Here is a 21,441-nt window from a genome sequence, read left to right on the forward strand (position 1 = left end):
GGTGTCTTTAGAATCGTAATCTTATATTCTTTGAAGAGCATTCATGAAATTTTTGCGGAAAAATCGGAAAAGTATTCAAAATAAATAAAACAGTCAGTCAAGTCATCGTGCAAAAGTTTGGGTTCACCCCTCAGTATAGTGTATCGTGCAAAAGTTTGGGTTCACCTGAACTTACATAAATCTGTGAAATCTCAAACCAATCATGTACGCGCCATTATTTGCGCTCAAAAAAGCTTTAAACTATTAAAATTGGTTGAAAAATGGCAGAGATATTGACAAAAATGATGTGCGTGTGGCTCAGGTGAACCCAAACTTTTGCACGATTTGCATCATACTGAGGGGTGAACCCAAACTTTTGCACGATGACTTGACTGATTGTTTCATTGGTTTTGAATACTTTCCAGATTTTTCCGCCAAAATTTCATGAGCGTTCTTCAAAGAATTTAAGATAACGATTTTAATGACACTTTGATTAAAAATTTTGGTCGACCCAATACTGAGGAAATTAGTTATGATTTTTCAGTGTGTTTTTTGAAAAATGTCACAACTTTAAGTACAAATTTAGTATACACAATTGAAAAAAATGTTTTTGAAAAAATAAATACAAAGTAAGAATAACTCTTTGCCTTTTGAATGCGGCTTAAAGAGTTTAAATTGGACGTGTAATCACAGAGATACGGACAGAACACTTTTGTATGTTTTTGAGGGAGTTAACCCAAACTTTTGCACGGGAGTGTATAACGTATTCTTGCAACTCGACACATTGTCTTCATTATTCTGGCATTAGCTTGCTGTAAAAATATTGGCCCAAAGTCACCCTTATGGACCAATGTCACCCCGCACGACGGTACGTAGGATATATAGTTATTTATTTATTTATTCTTCTCTGCCTTCAACTCAATGGTTGCACAGACTGTAGCTTAAATCAATTATCTTATCATACTTTTAAATGTCGTCTTTGTTATATTAAAATCGAACTTGTCATGCTTCTTCTTCTTTCTGGCGTTACATCCCAACTGGGACAGAGCCTGCTCATCAGCTTAGTGTTCTTATGGGCACTTCCACAGTTATTAACTGAGAGCTTTCTATGCCGATTGACCATTTTTGCATGCGTATATCGTGTGGCAGGTACAATGATACTCTATGCCCAGGGAATTCGAGAAAATTTCCAACCCGAAAAGATCCTCGACCGGTGGGATTCGAACCCACAACCCTCAGCTTGGTCTTGCTGAATAGCTGCGCGTTTACCGCTACGGCTATCTGGGCCCCTTGTCATGCACTTCATCGAAATATCTATAGCAGCTATGGAGAGGATTATTATGACCGTAAAGAGTACGATGCGTTGGTAGATAAAATAACGTATTTTGTCGTAGACGACGAACCGGAGCATGGAAATTCATCTGTCGAAGAAGATTTGCGCAGTCGATGATTCCTGTCAGTAAGTCAAAGCAGAAGATTCGTTGTGCCATAACTTTTAGCGACGCTAACGTGTCCGATCCTATTAGCCTGCAACGGTGATCGTAGGGAGGTAATCTGATGGCATCATTCAACGGTAATTGATGCAAAAAAAACGCACAAAAAACGCCACACCCGTTCGATTCTGTCAGCTTGAACTTGATGATACGGTGCCCAGACTTGTACGGCGTACTCCAACGCACTGCGAACTACTGCACAGTAGATAGATTTCATCGCATAAACATCCCGAAACGGTTTTGTGATCCTTCATACGAATCCTAGTAAGGAAAACGCTTTCGCCGTAGTAGTAGCAATATGCTCATTGAAGTTCATCCTGCTATCGACAATCACTCCAAGATCCTTAATAGAACTGACACGTTTAAGTGTTTGAGATGCCATTTCGTAATTTTGTTGCATCGGGGAACGTGAGCGTGAAAATGAAATACATTTACATTTGTCTGCATTTACTTCCATTCCGTTGGCGTGACACCACTTCACGATCGCATCCCAATATCGTAGTATAATACAACAGTCGATACGGGATAGTATCGCTCGGAAGATTTTCAGGTCATCGGCGAAAAACAATTTTTCTGATTGAATTAGACCACACAGATCGGCAGTGAACAAAATGAAAACCAGCGGTCCCAGATGACTTCCCTGAGGAACACCCGAAGGTACCCTGAAACGGAATGACTTAATACCATCAATTTTGACGAAAGCTCAGCGTGCAAATATGAGCGTAACCAAGATGTTGCCCACTCGGGGAGGCCAATTTTTTGTAGCTTTACAATAATCCGTGAGGTACTCTATCGAAAGCCTTTGCAAAATCGATATATACGGCATCATTAGATTCGTCGTTGTAGATCTGTTTTTGACAAAACCGTGCTGTACCTCCGGAATGACTGACAAAACGGCTCGATACAAGGCCTCATGGAAGAAGCATTCGAGAATCTTGGAAAAACAGCTCAGAATTGAAATACCACGGTAATTTTCAGCATTCGTTAGGTAGCCCGATTTGTGAATTGAAGTAATAGACGCTTCTTTCCATAAAGCAGGAAAAACGAGATTCGTTTTTCCAGCTCACGCTGTGGAACGCATTCTTCACATCCAGAGTGACAGCCACGCAGGAACGGATTCCACCCCTGTTAAGCTCTCAACGACCGAATGGATAGCGTCTAGAGTAAATTTGCCTTTTTTGATTCCAAACTGGTTGCCCGATAGGCCATCCGCACCTTCCGTATACGGTACTAACCTGTTGAGGATCAACCTCTCCAACAATTTACCCGTCTTATCTAGTAGACAGATAGCTCTATACGTCGACGGGTCACCAGGTAGTTTTCCCGGTTTAGGGACAAAATGTCGAAAGACAAAACGTCGAATGCCAAAATGTCGAATGCCAAAATGTCGAATCCCAAAGCGTTGAAAGGGACAAAACGTCGAAAGCAGTCACTTTCCAAGCAATTATAACGTTGTCAAGGAAAATATGGTTGCGATACGAACGGCGTTGGATACTGCAAAATTTGCAATGTTCATCAAAGTAAGCATGGAACAAATTTTCACAAAAATGTCAATCTTACACTCAGTTCGGACTACAGAAGAAGCACTGCAGCACCTCAAGAAGAAAATTGAAAATGAAGCCTGAGGTAGAAGCAACAACGATAAAAGTATGAAAAACACCAAGCCGTTTAGCCCAAGGGAGGTACTGGCGGCTCTTTACTGCTACCCCAACGTGTCGCTGGTTCTAAAAAGTAAACAACCATACAAAATTACGACCAAACAATGGTTGAGGCGTAATCAATTTTCTCAAAAACACTCATTCTGGGAATTTTGCAGAATTTGCTGATTAAATTGCCAACAGCGCACTGCAGTAGCACGTAGCAAATAACTACTTGCAAACAATATCTTTTAAACGCATTGATTACCTGTAATTTTACGAATAATTATTTTTACTTTTCCGCGTTAAGCCTTAAAACTGGTTCTGGACTTAAGTTGGCGGCTTTTCAATTTTACTCCCAGTTGACAGCCGCCCTCCACCCTTGGTTTAGCCTTCTTTCGCCGTTCTTCTGGACTAACATAACGGCAGAGGAAATGCATCCCGATAGCAGTCCACTATTTATTTTTTCTATTCTTCGTGGGTAAACAAAATATTTTTTTTTTTGCACCAGGTGCATCAGAATGTGGTAACTCCAACAATTTTCTAAATTAAGCTTAAATAGTTTTTTTGGTGATTATTTTTCAATTAAATATTTTTTTTTAAATCGTTGCAGCATCTTTAAAGTGAATTGGATTTGATATCTGTTGACAAATAGTGTATCTTTTTTATTCTTTTGATATACACTCATTCTTTTAACAAATTAATTACTAGATTTTTGCAATAAGTAAATTCTTCATTCTTTAAAAAATATTCGTTCTTCCCACGAATAACAATAATCAACTCGATTTTTTATTTCGCTTTTCGAAACAGAAATCTTTCAGCAGGACACCTAGCAAGTTTTAACATATGATATATACTTACAAAACTTGATGAATTCCGAACCTAATTTTCATGTTTTTTTATTGTCGCTTTTTAATCCAGCTAAAAATTACAATTTCACGATGATAGCATTGAAAATACTGGACAGAATAAAGTACACATTGGTCATTTTTCCATACAAAATGGTCAAGTTTGAAAACATGGATCTCGGCTTCTAGTGGACAGTCTAGTGAAATTTTCACCGTAGTTCAAAACTCATAACATTTCATAATCAAACTTCTGAGTAATTGCTAATTAGCAATTTTAACAAAAACGATAAAAGTTTTGAATTGAAAATTGTTTTCAAATGGAAAAACTTGGAGCTATATGCCCTTCTGCAAAAAAAAGTTTCATTTGATAAGCCACATGATTTTGTAAAATAAGATTTTTGAGTAAAACTGATGATGATTGAGTAAAACCGTTGAATTTTGTTGGTCAATTATTATGGTTTTCCAAATAAGTGAAATTCATGTTATTTCAGAACTGCGGTGAAAATTTCATCTCAATAGGACCATCAGAAACCGAGATCTATCCATTTTGTATGACAAATGGCCAATTTGTACATTAAACTGTTCAATACTGTATTTTTCACTGCTGTAACTGCTCAAAACATTGTTTAGTATTTGGATTTTTCGTTACATTTTTATCGGTTTTTATCGTTTCTTTACTGCCGTTATACGCATAATTGTCCCATGTTCCAAAATATGCAATCGAGAAAAACGCGTTTAAAGATTTTAACACATTATGGCCTCGTATTTACCAGGTGTGTCGTAAATTAAATTAAAATCTTTACAATAGTATAAAGAATAGCATGTTCATTAGAGTCAAGAGTTTTTGTTATGGGAAAAAGGTAAATTTAGCTGCGAAATTCATAGTGGGACTGTTATGCCTAGAATTACGGGGTTTTCGGTGAATTTCTACGCATAACAGTCCCACTGATAGTAGTGACCAATTATGTGCTAAGCATACTGCTGTAGATAACCGTTCTTACGTATATATTGTACCGAATGTGGAGGACGTATATCCTCAAGACTATATTAAGGCACCTAATGAAGGCTCAAGTGAGATGTGCCAAACGGAGCCACGTGTGGGGAAGTGAAGATATACGATTTTATGGTTTGGGATGGAAGGCAAAGTTTTCTGTTTTTGTGATAATGAGAAAATGTAGGAGTTAGTAAAAGAAAGAGTGGATGAGTAAGTTAGAGAGTTTATAAGATGTAATAAATTCCTATATCGACTCTTCCAGCTGCAGGTTTGACAGAAACTCGTCGACGAATTCAAGGTTATTCAGCGGAGTAAATATCCAACTCAAAATTCACGAAACAAATCTTCACACGATTCAAAATCATCACAAATTAAGTTTTAGAACCGACAACATATTTGCCACTTGCACCGAAGAATCAGTTATCTAGAATAACCCAGTATGTGGCCAGGTCATCCAAAACCTCTTGAACTATTCTTGTTTTGACTTGATTTCCAAATTCATGAAGTTTGGGAACTTATGAAGTTTGATGTTACCAGCTATGTTTCAGAACCGACAATTTAGTGGCCCCCAGGAAACCGGAAATTCGAAAAAATCCGACATGTGGTCAAGTCATTCAAATACATCTGAACCACCTTTTTAATTTGAAAATTCATGAAAATTGATATGTCGCAAGCCAAGTTTTCTGATTCGCCAATGTAATGACCACTTCCACCAGTGAACCGGTCTTCGGAACAACCCAGCATGTGGCAAAGTCATCCAAAAACGGTCGAACCATTTTTATTTAGACTTGGTTTGCTAAATCATAAAGTTGATTTGTCGCTATGGACTAGAAATTATAGTGATTACAGATTCTTCAAGTGGGATTACTTCAGTACTCCCCGCGATGAATTCAAAATTACGGTAAATTTATAATTGATGACCGCGGTTCCAAAAACAAGAAGAATTTTGTGATTGATCCTGAAAATTCAACTGAAATTCATTGAAAAACGGATGAGAAATAATATATTGATATTGAAAATTTCAATCAAATTTGACGTTGGGCACGCATGAATGATGAATGCATCCCGATAATACAACCAGATAAAACAGGTTGTGTTCCACATGGGATGTAAAGCCAACGTAAGAAGATATTCAAAACGATTTTCCCTAACTCCAGCTAAATAAAAACTGCCTACTAAATATTTTGTTCGAGATCCGCGCAGCGAATTGTATAGTGTGACAGTTATGCGTAGAAATATAGTAGTGGGACAGTTATGCGTAGAAATTCATCAATGGGACAAATTGACTTGGCTTGCTTTTCATTGAGTTTCCGAACAAAGTTAATTTTTGGTAAGTGTTTTCTAAAACTATACGTAAAAATAAACTGTTTGATGGCGAAAAGTCGAAATACATAAAAAGTAACATGGGACAATTATGCGTATAACGGCAGTTTATTAATCAAATAAATCGACATTTTGTTAGACATTACTTATATATTTAACAGTTTGTCCTTTCGACGTTTTGGCATTCCGCATTTTGTGTTTCGACATTTTGTATTTTCGACGTTTTGTCCCTTCGACGTTTTGTCCTTTCAACGTTTTGGCATTCGACATTTTGTCTTTCGACATTTTGTCTTTCGACGTTTTGTCACCCAACCAGTTTTCCCGCATTTGGTAGTAGCACCAATATCTGTCGTTTCCATTAATCCGGGAAGACCCCTTGATCGTAATTCTGAACATGTCCGTGTTGAAGCTGAGCTGTGAAGATTGTCAGCTTCGCGGTCGTCATCGGCGAATCACTAGAGGAGGTAGAGATACTTGCTACTGAAGCAGTAGACGCCATGGAAGAATGGATTCGAGGGAAGAAGCTTGTCTTAGCCCATCACAAAACCGAAGTAGTGATGATAAGCAACCGAATGGCAGTACAGCATGCGAGAATTCCGGTTGGACAGTGTACCATCGACTCAAAGCGGAAAATTAGACACCTAGGAGTGATGATGTATGATCAGCTGAGCTTGAACAGCCATGTCGATTATGCATGTTACAGGGCTGTGAAGGTGAGCTTTATCCCGGATCATGCCCAGCAATTCAGCGATCAGCAGCAGCGACTACTGGCGAACGTGTAATCGATACTCAGATACACTGGCCCCGTGTGGGTAACAGCACTGCAGACGGAGAGGAACCTGTAAGCTCCCGACTGAACAGTACTTGGCCATGCGATCCCTATAAGCCTTCAACTCGAAGAGGACGGCGAGTGCTTCAGGGACCGAGACACGCGGGGAATTCGAAAAAGAGCCAGAGATGAAACCATGAGGAAACCAGTGGAATAGCGCTGAGAACGGTAGATGGACTCACCGACTAATTCCCTGCCATCGATGTGGGTAAGCAGAAAACACGGAGAAGTGAATTTCCACTTGACGCAGTTTTTGTCTTTGGACACGCAAGGTGGCCGTTATGCACCGGGTGCAGCGATGTTGATGAAACCCCTGAGCACGTGGTCTTCCAATGTCCGCGCTTTGAGCATGAGCGAGTAGGGTGGGGCTTATTTCCAAAAATCTTTCGTAGTCAGGATTTACAAAGTGGAAAATGATCATCGGTCCCAAAATAACATCCTGTGAAAAAATGAGAATTTTTGGTGAAGGTTTAGAGGTGGCGCAAAGGGCGTATGTGCAGTTTTCCCATTTTAGTGAACTCTGAAAAATTTTGGTATGCTTTTTAGCTTGTTTTGGTGATTTTAGGACCCTTATAAATCACCTCAAATTGCGATATCTCCACTCCTTTAGGTGATATTCGACGAAATATATTTTATGATTGCGATTTTTGGCCCTTGAATAGGTTACGCTGGCTGATTAATATGAACCCAAATAAGCATATGAATAGCTAGGGAGGATTCCTATGCTTGTAGAATGGAACAAAGAGCAAAGAAGAATGATAGAAAGAACAAAGAACACAGAAGAATGTAAGGTGGGGTGGGTTAAACAGAGGGGAGGGTGTAACTGACGATATTATATTAGAATCAACTATGGAGCCGTGAAAATATCTCGGTTGGATGTATGAGATGTGATTATATGCAAGTTTAACACTCATTTAGTATTTTAGAATGTCCGTTTGATATAACTCCAGCAATTGCTTTTATAATCTGAAAGTTATTCAAGAGGGGCCCAAATCCATACAGGCTCAAAATCCGTACCCTTCATACAAATAGAAGGAGTTTTATATGAAGTGGAAGGGTTTAGATTCATTTCTTAGGTGTTCGGATTTTGATCCCACACGATATATCCTTGTTAGGTAAATCCATAAACGATTTTTGCTTTCCAGCAATAACACTTCTTGTTAGAATTTCCACTGGAATTTCTGGATTATTTGCCATTTCAGCAATTAATTGCGTTTGGGGTTCCAATACTTCACTTTCGCCACAACACCTTCAACATAACTTCGGACAAACGAAAATGCAGATGAAGTTCAATACATCGTTCTACATCTGTATTTGAAATCGATGTGTATAAACAACAGCAGAAGGAAAATAAATCGGTAGTCAAAATTCAAATTAGTGCACGAGTTTCTATAGGGTGCAAGAGATAAAGCACTTCAGATTGAAAACCTCTCAAATATAACCAAATTTAAGTCATCACAGTTCTGAAACATATTTTTTAGGACAGAGCTACATGAAGGAATTTTCACAAGATGTCCTATGTATGTATAAATAATTATATAAATTAATTATGACTTTAATAGATACTGCGTGAGGCTGAATTTCCAGGATGCAAATTTTGCAACGGTCCCTTTCGATATATTGCTATCGTCATTCAGGAAAAAAAAACAACCAAACGATTTTTGAACTAAAGCAGTAAAGTGACGTGCATTTATCTATATCTACCAGGAGAATAATTATGAAACTTCGCATGGAAATAATAACATTTTAGCCGTTATTGAAATTTTTCCATAAAGTCCAATGAAATTGCAATAAGTTCCAATAAAATCGTATACATGGGTCGAAAACTAGAGATGGTTAAAAAATTGGTGCTCTTCCCCTACTTGAAGAAAAATTGCTCGAAATATTTCTGAAGTAGGTAATATTAAATAGAAGTCAAGGGGTCGGACCTGGTGTAGTGGTTAGAACACACACCTTTCACGCTGAGGATCTGGGATCGAATCCCATGCCCGAGAAAAAAAATTTAAAAAAATGAAGTCAATAAATATAATCATCGTTTTCTAGATTCCTCAGTTACGCTCAAGGCATCACTAGTTTCACCCTCCCACCTGTTTAACCCACCCTCCTTCACATTCTTCAGTGTTCTTTGTTCTTTCTCTCATTCTTCTTTGCTCTTTGTTCCATTCTACCAGCATAGGAATTCTCCCCAACTATTCATATGCTTATTCGGGTTCATATTAATCAGCCAGCGTAACCTATTCAAGGGCCAAAAATCGCATGCATAAAATATATTTTGTCAAATATCATCTAAAGGAGTAGAGATATCGCAATTTGAGGTGATTTTTTGCCCTTAAGGGTCCTAAAATCACCAAAACAAGCTGAAAAGCATACCAAATTTTTTCAGAGTTCACTAAAATGGTAAAACTGCACTTACGCCCTTTGCGCCACCTCTAAACCTTCACCAAAAATTCTCATTTTTTCACAGGATGTTATTTTGGGACCGATGATCATTTTCCACTTTGTAAATCCTGACTACGGAAGATTTTTGGAAATAAGCCCCACCCTAATGAGCGAGCCGAGATGAGATCCGTCGCCGGCAATGACGTTAATGTGCACAATATCTTCCAAAAAATGTGTACTGACGAAGAAAAATAGGCAGCCGGTATCGTCGGACCGACTTCGGCACTTGACTAGTTGGTCGGCGTTAAGTCAGTGGACCAAGTGACATTTTTGATATTTTGAGAAAAATGGGTTTAAAGTCTAACGCTCTGTAATTTTTGAAGTCGTTTAAATTTCGGTTCAATATTTTTACACGTCTTTATGTTACTTTCAAACAATATAATGTGAAGTGATAATCATGACAAATCATAATCCAAACCTCTAATAGAACGATTTTTTTATGGACTATGTGTACTTGGTCCACTCTGACTGAGCCAAAAACCACCGTTCAGTGAGCTGGTTCACTCTGACTGAACAATTTCTTGAAAAATAAAAATCATTGATTGCTTGCATGGTCAAATTGGGTGCATATCTCTAAGATAAACAGATTATCAAGACCCTTCGACACCATTATCGTAAATTCTTAAATAACCCATATAGTACATACTAAAATCAGTGGCATTACGATAGCTTGAAAATTAAGGTGTCGCAGGGTCAGAGCGTTGAAGACCAGAAATATTCAAATATGCGTTCAGTCAGAGTGGACCAAGTGAAAATCTTGAGTACCGACCAAAATATGCTGGTCCAATAAGCGGATTGTAGGACATGCCATACATACACCATAGAAGTACCGTAAACTTCTATCGGACTCTGAAATTGACTCAAAAAATGCAGTAATCAATCATTTTATTGATTTTCAACACTTGGTCCGCTCTGTCTGCACAGAATTTGTTGCAATTTATGACCACCCATCCTAATGTGGTAAATTGTCAAAAATCAAAATCAAATGCATCGAATCATGTAATATTTTTAAATTTCTATTGATGGATAAGTAGAAGAATGATTCGATGTCGAAAAATCTGACAAATCTTCTGAAATGTCTTTCATTTCCTCGCATTCCTAAGCGCGCTGATCATTTTCGCTGTTATGGTAATGAGCACTTGGTCCATTCTGACTGCACACTTTATCGATTTTTGTTGATCATCCAAAGTAAATTTATTACATATCTCTCGTAGTTTACAGCATTCTTCAAGTCTGATCAAAGTGTAACGGAAGTAAAGTAATTTTGCATCTAATGAGAGAATAATCCAATTTTCTCAAGTTTTGTACTTGGTCCCCTCTGACTTAACGGCGACCAGTTAGTCTGTTGAAGCGAGCATATGAAAGAGACCAACGTGCGCGACCGGAGTAGGCTAGATCCTCTGTCGGGGACTAGACCGAGTAGAGTGGGCTTAGCGTAGTTTCGGTAATAAGTCGTCGAGACGCCTGCAAATCGGAAGTCTTCTTCCAACCGTAATTGCAGGACCGACCTCGGAACTTAACCGATGTGATGTTGGAGTAGGCTATGTCCTTCCGCCGGTGACTAGCTGAGTAGATCGCGAAACAGCACCGACAAATGGTCGTCGAGGCGCCTGCGAACCGGAAGTTTCTTTCCGCCGGAATCGCAGGACCAACCTCGGCATCGGTTGGGGATATCTTCCACCGTCGGGAAAATCTTCGTCGGAGTAGGATAGATCCACCGTCGAGGACTATGCCAAGTACCCGCATAGAAAATTACCATTCTTTAAACTAGACAAACTGTTTTATGAACATAATGCCAACGGTTACTTATGTTGGTTATGGTTCACATGTGTTCTTCCTTTTACGGTAAAACCATAGCCAGACAGCAAGCACTACTGTAACATAGAGTAAGGTGGGGCAAAAGTTCGACCTTAGTGGTATAATCAAAGTTTTCAGAAAAACAATAGTCGTTGAAGCAAAATAAATACCACACAGTGAACCTTCAACATATTGGCTATAATTTTGCTAAACATACTTGTGTCAAAATATTCACCCATTTTTAGTTATAACAGTTCCAAAATTGGTTGTTTTAAACGAACTTTTGCCCCACTGGTAGGGCAAGAGTTTGAACCTAGTGTGGGGCAAAAGTTCGCTGGCTAAAACACTAAATATTGATACTTTTATGACAGGCATACTTTATACCAGCCGTAAACTTATGTTTGCCGGAAAATACACACTAAATTTTCACCAAAATTTGCCCAAAACATGGTTAAAATTAATATACCCAAAAAAAAGCAGTTTTTCGCAAAACTAAGGGAAAATGTAAAATCTTGGTGACATTTTTCGCACAATCAGGCAGATTTCGTTAAATTTGAAGATAATATGTGGATTTTGGGCAACTTGAATTCTTTTTCGTAATTTTATACATGGGTCGAACTTTTTCCCCGCTGATTCGAACTTTTGCCCCACTATCGGCTAAAGTTGTTTCCAAGCATTTATGCAAAAACTAATACACCTCAAAGCATCCTTATGGTAGGCCCAGGAACGCCCTTACATAAAATATTGAAAAAGATTTTATCTTTATTTGGTTCCGTGAAACGAAAGTTTGACCAAAAATTACAATATTCACATAAAAAAAAACAACAAATAGCCATAACTTTTCCAAATCTTAACCGATTTTTATGATATTTGGAGTGAAAGTCTCCTACTTGAATAGCATTCGAACCACCATGACATTTATAAGTTTTATTGTGAATTGAGTTTGAAATCTTGAAAAGAAAACTCTTGCCCCACTCGAACTTTTGCCCCACATTATTCTAATCAATTAAAGTTTACAAATGATCTGATATGGTAACAATCAGGTTGAAATGTGTCAACTATACGGCAACCTTTTTTGCACCGTACGAGCTGTGGTCTACCGCTGGATAGCAGCAGTTTATTTTTGTCGTCATATTGATTTCGTTCACTCGTTTCAACGATCTCGAGATCCTCCATAATCAAGTAATTTTCACCGATTGAGTACTGCGATATTTGAACTATCGTTTTTCAAAAGCTTTCAAAGGGTTCCGGTAAGTTTGAAGTAAATACTAAAGCAACAAATGCTATTTTTTTTTAAAAAAAAAGAACCAACACGCAGTGCCCTTAGGATATTTCGGATTTCGACAGCTCCAGTAGTATGAACAGTAGCACAGGACAGACAGAAGCGCCCCAGCGTTTACCATTCATCTGTAGTACCTACCTTGGAAAACCGTGGAGCAATTTCGGATTTTTAAAAAGGATGTGTGTTGCAGTGCGAGTATATAAAATAAATAAATTTTGAATGCTTCAAACTACATTTTGTTTTGACTTTGTTGTAAATATGAGAAAAAAATTATTCATGAACCATATCACCTAATGTTTCTTGTCAGTGTTGACCAGACTAATTTCCCCGAAATTCGAATTGTGAAGCCATGAACTGTAATAACTGTGCGTTGTATTCCTGAGATGGAGGGGGAGGTGGTTGGGCTTGAGTGTTGCACATGGGATCCGACAGTTTTGATCTCGGTAGGCCGCAATTAAAGTTTCGGTGAAATGATTCGCACTCACTCACTCACTCATTTCATTTCACCGAAACTTGAATTGTGGCGCTCTGGGATCAAAATTGATCGTTTTTGTGTGCAGTACTCAAGCTTAACCATCTGCTTTTCTATCTTAGGAGGATAGAGCATGGTTGTAGTAGTTCGTGGCTTCGTAGTTCGGAAAATGTTATTTTCGAGGAAATGAGTCTGAGCAACACTGTTTCTTGTTATTGTAGGATTGTACCCCAACTATAGTTCTTATACTTCTTATACTAAATGTTTTTACAGTATTAGATATGCTTCCGTTGTGGTTGTTGCCTGAAATTTGTTCGAGAATAAATGAATTTCGGAACGGTAAACAATCTTAACAACCCATTGATCATATGGTCGTATCTTCGAAAACCTTAGCTATTACAGTAGAAGCATTACTCAGTAATAGTAGGCTTATGGTTAAATGTACCATTCTGAAAATGGTTGAAAGTGAACCATAAACCATATTCAGTGCGGTTTGGTTGTACTTTGGATTTATGCGGGTAGCGATCGTGACAAATCACCAGCTTTGGATCGTCGGGGCGCCAGTGAACCGGAAGCTACCCTCCAAACGGAATTGATGGAACGACCTCAGCATCCAACTGGTCCATCTTGGAGATCTCGAGAATCAACGCATTAGAAGCAGGCGCATAAGTTACGCAGGGGTCCGGCGAAATGCCAACCCCAAACGCGTTGCAGCAGAGAAACGAAGAAACGAGTCTGACACTCTGGTGCACGATGCGAATTCGATATGACTAGTCTCCATATCGAACGTGATCGCTGGGTTCGTTGGTAAATGCAAATTTCCATCTTCTAAAACTGAAAAAATAGCAGTCTATAGGTGTCGAGTCACGGACTCGAGTTAGCACTGTGGCATCGAAGCATGCCCGTTCCCGACTCTTCAATATCTTTTTAAGAGCTAACCTTGATCTCTGAATGCTGTACTGCCTTCTTCGTTCTGTGCTTCTGTGCGTGTGCGTTGCGATTTTCGTATAGCCCGGAGGCAGACGAAGCGCACGAAGAGCGCTGTTTTCCAACGTCGGACTAGAGGCTAGAGAAGACTAGAGTATTGTGTATTTCTTTCACTACTGGACTGCGAAGTGCGGCCTCATAAGTGCGAAAGTGAGAATAAAAGTGCGGGATTGCATTCAATCCTGTTGGTGTCTTCAGAGCACTTATTCTTTGATTTACAAAAAATAAGTCCCCCGAAGACATCTACCCGATTTGATGTAATTGCGCACTTTTATTAGCGTTTCCGCACTTGTAAACACTTCTGCGATAGTCCAGTGGTGAAAGAAATGCGCAATAGTATCCGCTCGCCAAACAATATACTGTGGCAAATCGCTTGATGATCGCTATGAGTGTAACCGTCATCGACATTTTATGCGGCCAGGGATTCCAACATCGCTATTGCCTGCCGATTAGCTAGTTAGGCTATCTTCCTTTTGATCATGTGGGAAAATTACTTAACAGTTGCAATAGAACACGCCGTTAAAATACTTATGATAATGTTTTCAAGGGGATCGTTTTAGGTTTAGGCGATGCTGTTTTAATAAGAAACACATTTAATTTCCTATTTTTTTTTTCCAGAACTCATGTAAAATATGAATATACGGTAGTGTTATTCTTTATCACGGAATTCATTGTTTCGAAAATTTGAAAAAAAAAATCCCGAAAAAAACGCATTACCACAACTTAGTTTTAACTAGAATCATATTTTTGATTTGCTCTTCCAACCCATCCATTGAAAAACCTTAAAAAATCCTAATCGGGTATAAGGTTTTAAGAGCACTGTTCATTCTATTAACAATTTGTATTTATTGAAATGCTTCAAATTTGTAATGTGTGTGACTATGCAAACTCAATCCTGAAACTATACATCTGTCAAATTTGTTGGCTCTTGGTTCTATTGAATCGTAACTCTTGGCCAATTTTATTGAATAATTCGTGAGTTTAACGCTCATCTCTATTTCATACGATAAATATTTCGTCGCCATCTACCATTCCAATGTTAGCTACGTTACAAGTTACAGGCCAATCTTACTCAATCTTGATTAACTAGCAATTAATTAAATTGGATTACTTGCACTTTGTCTTGCCGCACTAACTTGAAACGCATTTTTCCAAGGTTTATCCTTCCGAGTCACATCATCAGCAAAGACGAAAAACTTTCTCATTTCACAATCGTATACAGTTTTCCGACACGCTGCTACTGCCATAACCCACAGCACCTCATCGAGCACCACTAACCTGCTTTTCCGTTTTGAAATTTGTGTAATTGCAGAAATAAAGACGACACTAAAATGGTCTCCAAAGTAATTAGTTTTGATGAGGTTGTTAAAACATCAATTGAAACATTCCGGAACACATTCGGCTCGGAACCGGACATTGCCGCCTGTGCACCGGGCCGTGTCAACCTGATCGGGGAGCATGTGGACTACAACGATGGTTTCGTCCTGCCAATGGTAAGTGTAATGTTCCAGGGCATGCCGTCGTCCGTGTGTTGAGCTGTGCTCGTCGTCTGTGTGCTAAGTATATACAGCCAAACCTCTTTTTGCGCCCCTAACTGGGGGAGCGCAAAAAGAATCGGAGCGCAAAAGGAGGGAGCGTAAGTTGGAATTCGGAGCGTAAAAAGAGGGAGCGTAAGTTGGAATTTGGAGCGTAAAAAGAGGGAGCGTAAGTTCGAATTTTGAGCGTAAAAAGAATTAGAGGCGTCATAAAGCTTTTCTTTTTTTTCTCGAGAAGTTTTGCGAAGAGGTGGGGTTTATCCGTGGTACTTCTCGAGGGTATCAATAGGGATGACGTAAATCATAGTCCGACGCCATTTTGAATCCAAGATGGCAACTTCCGGTTTGTGAAAATCACTTGAAACCCACTATATATGGGTATTTTTGGAACGGGACCGACGAGTAGATGTCGGAAATCGATGTCCGACGCAATTTTGAATCCAAGATGGCGACTTCCGGTTTGTGAAAATCACTTGAAACCCACTATATATGGGTATTTTTGGAACGGGACCGACGAGTAGATGTCGGAAATCGATGTCCGACGCAATTTTGAATCCAAGATGGCGACTTCCGGTTTGGGAAAATCACTTGAAACCCACTATATATGGGTATTTTTGGAACGGGACCGACGAGTAGATGACGGAAATCGATGTCTGACGCCATTTTGAATCCAAGATGGCGACTTCCGGTTTGTGAAAATCTCTTGAAACCCACTATATATGGGTATTTTTGGAACGGGACCGATGGGTAGATGACGGAAATCGATGTCCGATGCCATTTTAAATCCAAGATGGCGACTTCCGGTTTGGGAAAATCACTTGAAACCCACTATATATGGGTATTTTTGGAACGGGACCGATGAGTAGATGACGGAAATCGATGTCCGACGCCATTTTGAATCCAAGATGGCAACTTCCGGTTTGTGAAAATCAATTGAAACCCACTATATATGGGTATTTTTGGAACGGGACCGACGAGTAGATGACGGAAGTCGATGTCCGACGCCATTTTGAATCCAAGATGGCGACTTCCGGTTTGTGAAAATCTCTTGAAACCCACTATAGGGAAAGTGTACCAGTTATGGCCATAGTGGTTCCCTATTTGGCCATATGCAAAATTTGAATAACTTTTACATTTTTAATCTTTTTGAATGTTTTAACATCAAGATTTATCCTCTATTTTACTGTCAAAACACGAATTTTTTTTCTAAATGTGAAGGCGTTCAAGATATCACGTATGGCGAAATAGGGAACCACTATGGCCATAACTGGTACACCTACCCTATATGGGTATTTTAGGAGCGGGACCGATGAGAAGATGACGTAAATCGCTGTCCGACGCCATTTTGAATCCAAGATGGCGACTTCCGGTTTGTGAAAATCACTTGAAACCCACTATATATGGGTATTTTTGGAACGAGACCGACGAGTAGATGACGGAAATCGCTGTCCGACGCCATTTTGAATCCAAGATGGCGACTTCCGGTTTGTGAAAATCAATTGAAACCCACTATATATGGGTATTTTTGGAACGGGACCGACGAGTAGATGACGGAAGTCGATGTCCGACGCCATTTTGAATCCAAGATGGCAACTTCCGGTTTGTGAAAATCTCTTGAAACCCACTATATATGGGTATTTTAGGAGCGGGACCGATGAGAAGATGACGTAAATCGCTGTCCGACGCCATTTTGAATCCAAGATGGCGACTTCCGGTTTGGGAAAATCACTTGAAACCCACTATATATGGGTATTTTTGGAACGAGACCGACGAGTAGATGACGGAAACCGCTGTCCGACGCCATTTTAAATCCAAGATGGCGACTTCCGGTTTGGGAAAATCACTTGAAACCCACTATATATGGGTATTTTTGGAACGGGACCGACGAGTAGATGACGGAAATCAATGTCCGACGCCATTTTTTATCCAAGGTGGCGACTTCCGGTTTGGGAAAATCACTTGAAACCCACTATACATGGGTATTTTTGGAACGGGACCGACGAGTAGATGACGGAAATCGATGTCTGACGCCATTTTGAATCCAAGATGGCGACTTCCGGTTTGGGAAAGTCACTTGAAACCAATGCAATATGGATATTTTTGGAACAGGGACAGCAGAGTAGATACCTGAAATCGATGTCTCACGACATTCTGGAATCCGAGATGGTGACTTCCGGTTTGGTTTTGGAACGGGGAAAATCGATTAAAACCCAGGATGTCGCCATCTTGGATTCAAAATGGCGTCGGACATCGATTTCCGTCATCTACTCGTCGGTCCCGTTCCAAAAATACCCATATATAGTGGGTTTCAAGTGATTTTCCCAAACCGGAAGTCGCCATCTTGGATTCAAAATGGCGTCAGACATCGATTTCCGTCATCTACTCGTCGGTCCCGTTCCAAAAATACCCATATATAGTGGGTTTCAAGTGATTTTCCCAAACCGGAAGTCGCCATCTTTGATAAAAAATGGCGTCGGACATCGATTTCCGCCATCTACTCGTCGGTACCGTTCCAAAAATACCCATATATAGTGGGTTTCAAGTGATTTTCCCAAACCGGAAGTCGCCATCTTGGATTCAAAATGGCGTCGGACATCGATTTCCGTCATCTACTCGTCGGTCCCGTTCCAAAAATACCCATATATAGTGGGTTTCAAGTGATTTTCCCAAACCGGAAGTCGCCATCTTGGATAAAAAATGGCGTCGGACATCGATTTCCGCCATCTACTCGTCGGTACCGTTCCAAAAATACCCATATATAGTGGGTTTCAAGTGATTTTCCCAAACCGGAAGTCGCCATCTTGGATTCAAAATGGCGTCGGACATCGATTTCCGTCATCTACTCGTCGGTCCCGTTCCAAAATACCCATATATAGTGGGTTTCAAGTGATTTTCCCAAACCGGAAGTCGCCATCTTGGATTCAAAATGGCGTCAGACATCGATTTCCGTCATCTACTCGTCGGTCCCGCTCCAAAAATACCCATATATAGTGGGTTTCAAGTGATTTTCCCAAACCGGAAGTCGCCATCTTGGATAAAAAATGGCGTCGGACATCGATTTCCGCCATCTACTCGTCGGTACCGTTCCAAAAATACCCATATATAGTGGGTTTCAAGTGAGTTTCCCAAACCGGAAGTCGCCATCTTGGATTCAAAATGGCGTCGGACATCGATTTCCGTCATCTACTCGTCGGTCCCGTTCTAAAAATACCCATATATAGTGGGTTGCAAGTGATTTTCCCAAACCGGAAGTCGCCATCTTGGATTCAAAATGGCGTCAGACATCGATTTCCGTCATCTACTCGTCGGTCCCGCTCCAAAAATACTCATATATAGTGGGTTTCAAGTGATTTTCCCAAACCGGAAGTCGCCATCTTGGATAAAAAATGGCGTCGGACATCGATTTCCGCCATCTACTCGTCGGTACCGTTCCAAAAATACCCATATATAGTGGGTTTCAAGTGATTTTCCCAAACCGGAAGTCGCCATCTTGGATTCAAAATGGCATCGGACATCGATTTCCGGCATCTACCCATCGGTCCCGTTCCAAAAATACGCTACTAAATTGGTTCTCGTGGGTCGTTATCAGGCAGGAGCGTAAATGGAATTTTTGGAGCGTAAAAAGAGGGAGCGTTATTTGGAATTTCGAGCGCAAAAAGAGGGAGCGTAAGTTGGAATTTGGAGCGTAAATGGAGGGGGCGCAAAAAGAGGGAGCGTAAAAAAAGTGAGCGCAAAAAGAGGTTTGGCTGTATACAGTGCTGGACAAAATAAGATGTGCATTTGACGTTTTATTTTTCTTACGAAATGGTCATGTTTGTCATGGCCTGGATTTAAAATGTTCACCTGTATAAACTGAAATCATCTGAATTTTGATTACCTCAAACATCTAATGAAAAGCTGTGAATTTTCTGCTGAGCGAATTGCAAGTTATTTTCAAGCTGCAGCTTAAACTTCTGGTTTATCGAAGCACTAGAAAATTTATTCATTTTGTACAACCAAAATGGCAAATGTGTACTTCAATATGTCCAATACTGTATCTTCACGGTGGTCGTCTCAATTCGGAACTCAGACTCAGTTCTTCCATTCAGTGTCAAATGGAAACAAGATACCATTTCAAAGATGTTCCCTTTATGGCGCTTTAGGGGTGGTGGAATCGAAATGGCAATAGTTTGACTGAATGTAAATGAACGCTCGGATGCGAGAAAGTGCCAACGGAGTCGGAATTCCTTGAAGCGAAATGATTCGCTTCATATAGTTTCAACAGTTACCTACCTGCAAATGGCAAACGATCAAATAAATCACCAATTTCCACGTCTGATTGAACATTTCAAACGACGAAGGCAACGGGGGGGCAACAAAGCAATAATGAACTACCATCCATCAACAGACCTGTCCGTTTTGGTTCGGGACGTGGGAGTTCGAACTTTTCTTACAGGTCAAGTACTTTCCAGTTCACTCTGTCCTGGGGCAACATGTTATTGTTGTAAGCTATTAGTTTGAACACATGTTATCAGGAGGTAGTGAACAAAAAATGGGTGAGGATTTATGGTAGCACATACACGTTTATGGAACGTCGATAAATTGATATCAAGTTTGCTTTGTGTTATCAATATGATCATTGCTTTGACTGAGAGCGTATTAGTTCCATATCAGTGAGATTATTCAAAAGCTTTGATTAGGTTATCATCACTTGGTAAGCATTCCGCTGTGTCACAGATAACAAATTCAACACTATTATCAACTTTCTAACTGATGATTAACTGCTTGATGAATTGACCAAATGCTATCAGTTGGAAGTTGGAGCAAGCATGATGTACTTAACGTGAAGATGCATCGAAGCTAAACCTCAAATTTTCAAAAGCACATATCTAGAGAACTAAACAGCCATTCAAGCTGAAAACTTAATCGATTGGTCCCATGCTGGTGGTGACCAAACGATTAAGTTTTCAGCTTGAATGGCTGTTTAGTTCTCTAGATTTGTGCTTTTGAAAATTTGAGGTTTGTCTTCGATGCATCTTCACCTTAAGTCAAATTGTAATATAATAAGAGGCCTTTTAATAAATTGAGCTGAATTATGTGAATCGTCTGAAATGAAAATCTAATCTCCCATATCTTTCTTACCATTCTTACCATAAAAATAGTGTTCTGTGAAATTTTCAGCTTTTTAGGTGGTGATTTAAAGGTGGCCCAAAGACGATATAGGTTTATATGGAAATTACTATGGAGAAATTTTGAAAAATGTTCCAAACACTTTAGGACTGTAATGTAAGCACAAGCTTATTATCCCATCTTGAAAACTCATTCTTGCAATCTTAATGAAGGATGTTGCAGAAGAAACAAATCTTTTTTGAGTTAATTTTGTTTAGGATTTTTGTAGATGTTTGCAGGGCTATAATCCAATATGAAGCTAAATAATAGCAAACAAACTTATGAACATAATTTCTTTATTATGGAGTGAAGAATGAGTTCTTACTATGGGATGATACATTTATACGTACATTCCAGTACTAACGTTTTTGAAACATTTATGAAAATTTCTCCATGGTAATTTCCATATAAACCTATATCGTCTTTGGGCCACCTTTAAATCACCATCTAGAGAGCTGAAAATTTCACAGAACACTATTTTCATGGTAAGGATGGTTAAGTAGATTTGGGAGATTGGATTTCCAAACTTGTTTAAATTTTGAACAGCCCTAACCAAACATATTTCATAAGCCACCCGTCGATATCCGTAGTAATCCAGTTGCATGGAGTTACAACTATGAAAAAAACTCGAGTGATATAATCGTATTAGGTGTTTTTTTTTTTTTTTGTCGAAAGTGA

The 21,441-nt window shown here is 39.5% G+C and overlaps 1 protein-coding gene across 9 annotated transcripts in view; it reads left to right on the plus strand.

Annotated features, from left to right (window-relative positions):
- The window catches only part of LOC5576099 (galactokinase), a 182,519-nt gene that overhangs the window by 100,883 nt on the left and 60,195 nt on the right, over positions 1-21,441 (plus strand). For 8 of the 9 annotated variants that reach the window (XM_021849466.1, XM_021849461.1, XM_021849460.1 and 5 more), the window contains one exon: positions 15,393-15,573. The exons of the other annotated variant lie outside the window; for it this stretch is intronic. In XM_021849466.1, the coding sequence (XP_021705158.1) occupies positions 15,412-15,573 (162 nt within the window). In that variant the 5' untranslated portion in view covers positions 15,393-15,411. The remainder of the gene's footprint in view (positions 1-15,392; positions 15,574-21,441) is intronic. 9 annotated transcript variants of the gene reach the window in all.

Source organism: Aedes aegypti, chromosome 3 (assembly GCF_002204515.2).
Source record: "Aedes aegypti strain LVP_AGWG chromosome 3, AaegL5.0 Primary Assembly, whole genome shotgun sequence".
NCBI classification, from domain to species: Eukaryota; Metazoa; Arthropoda; class Insecta; order Diptera; family Culicidae; genus Aedes; species Aedes aegypti.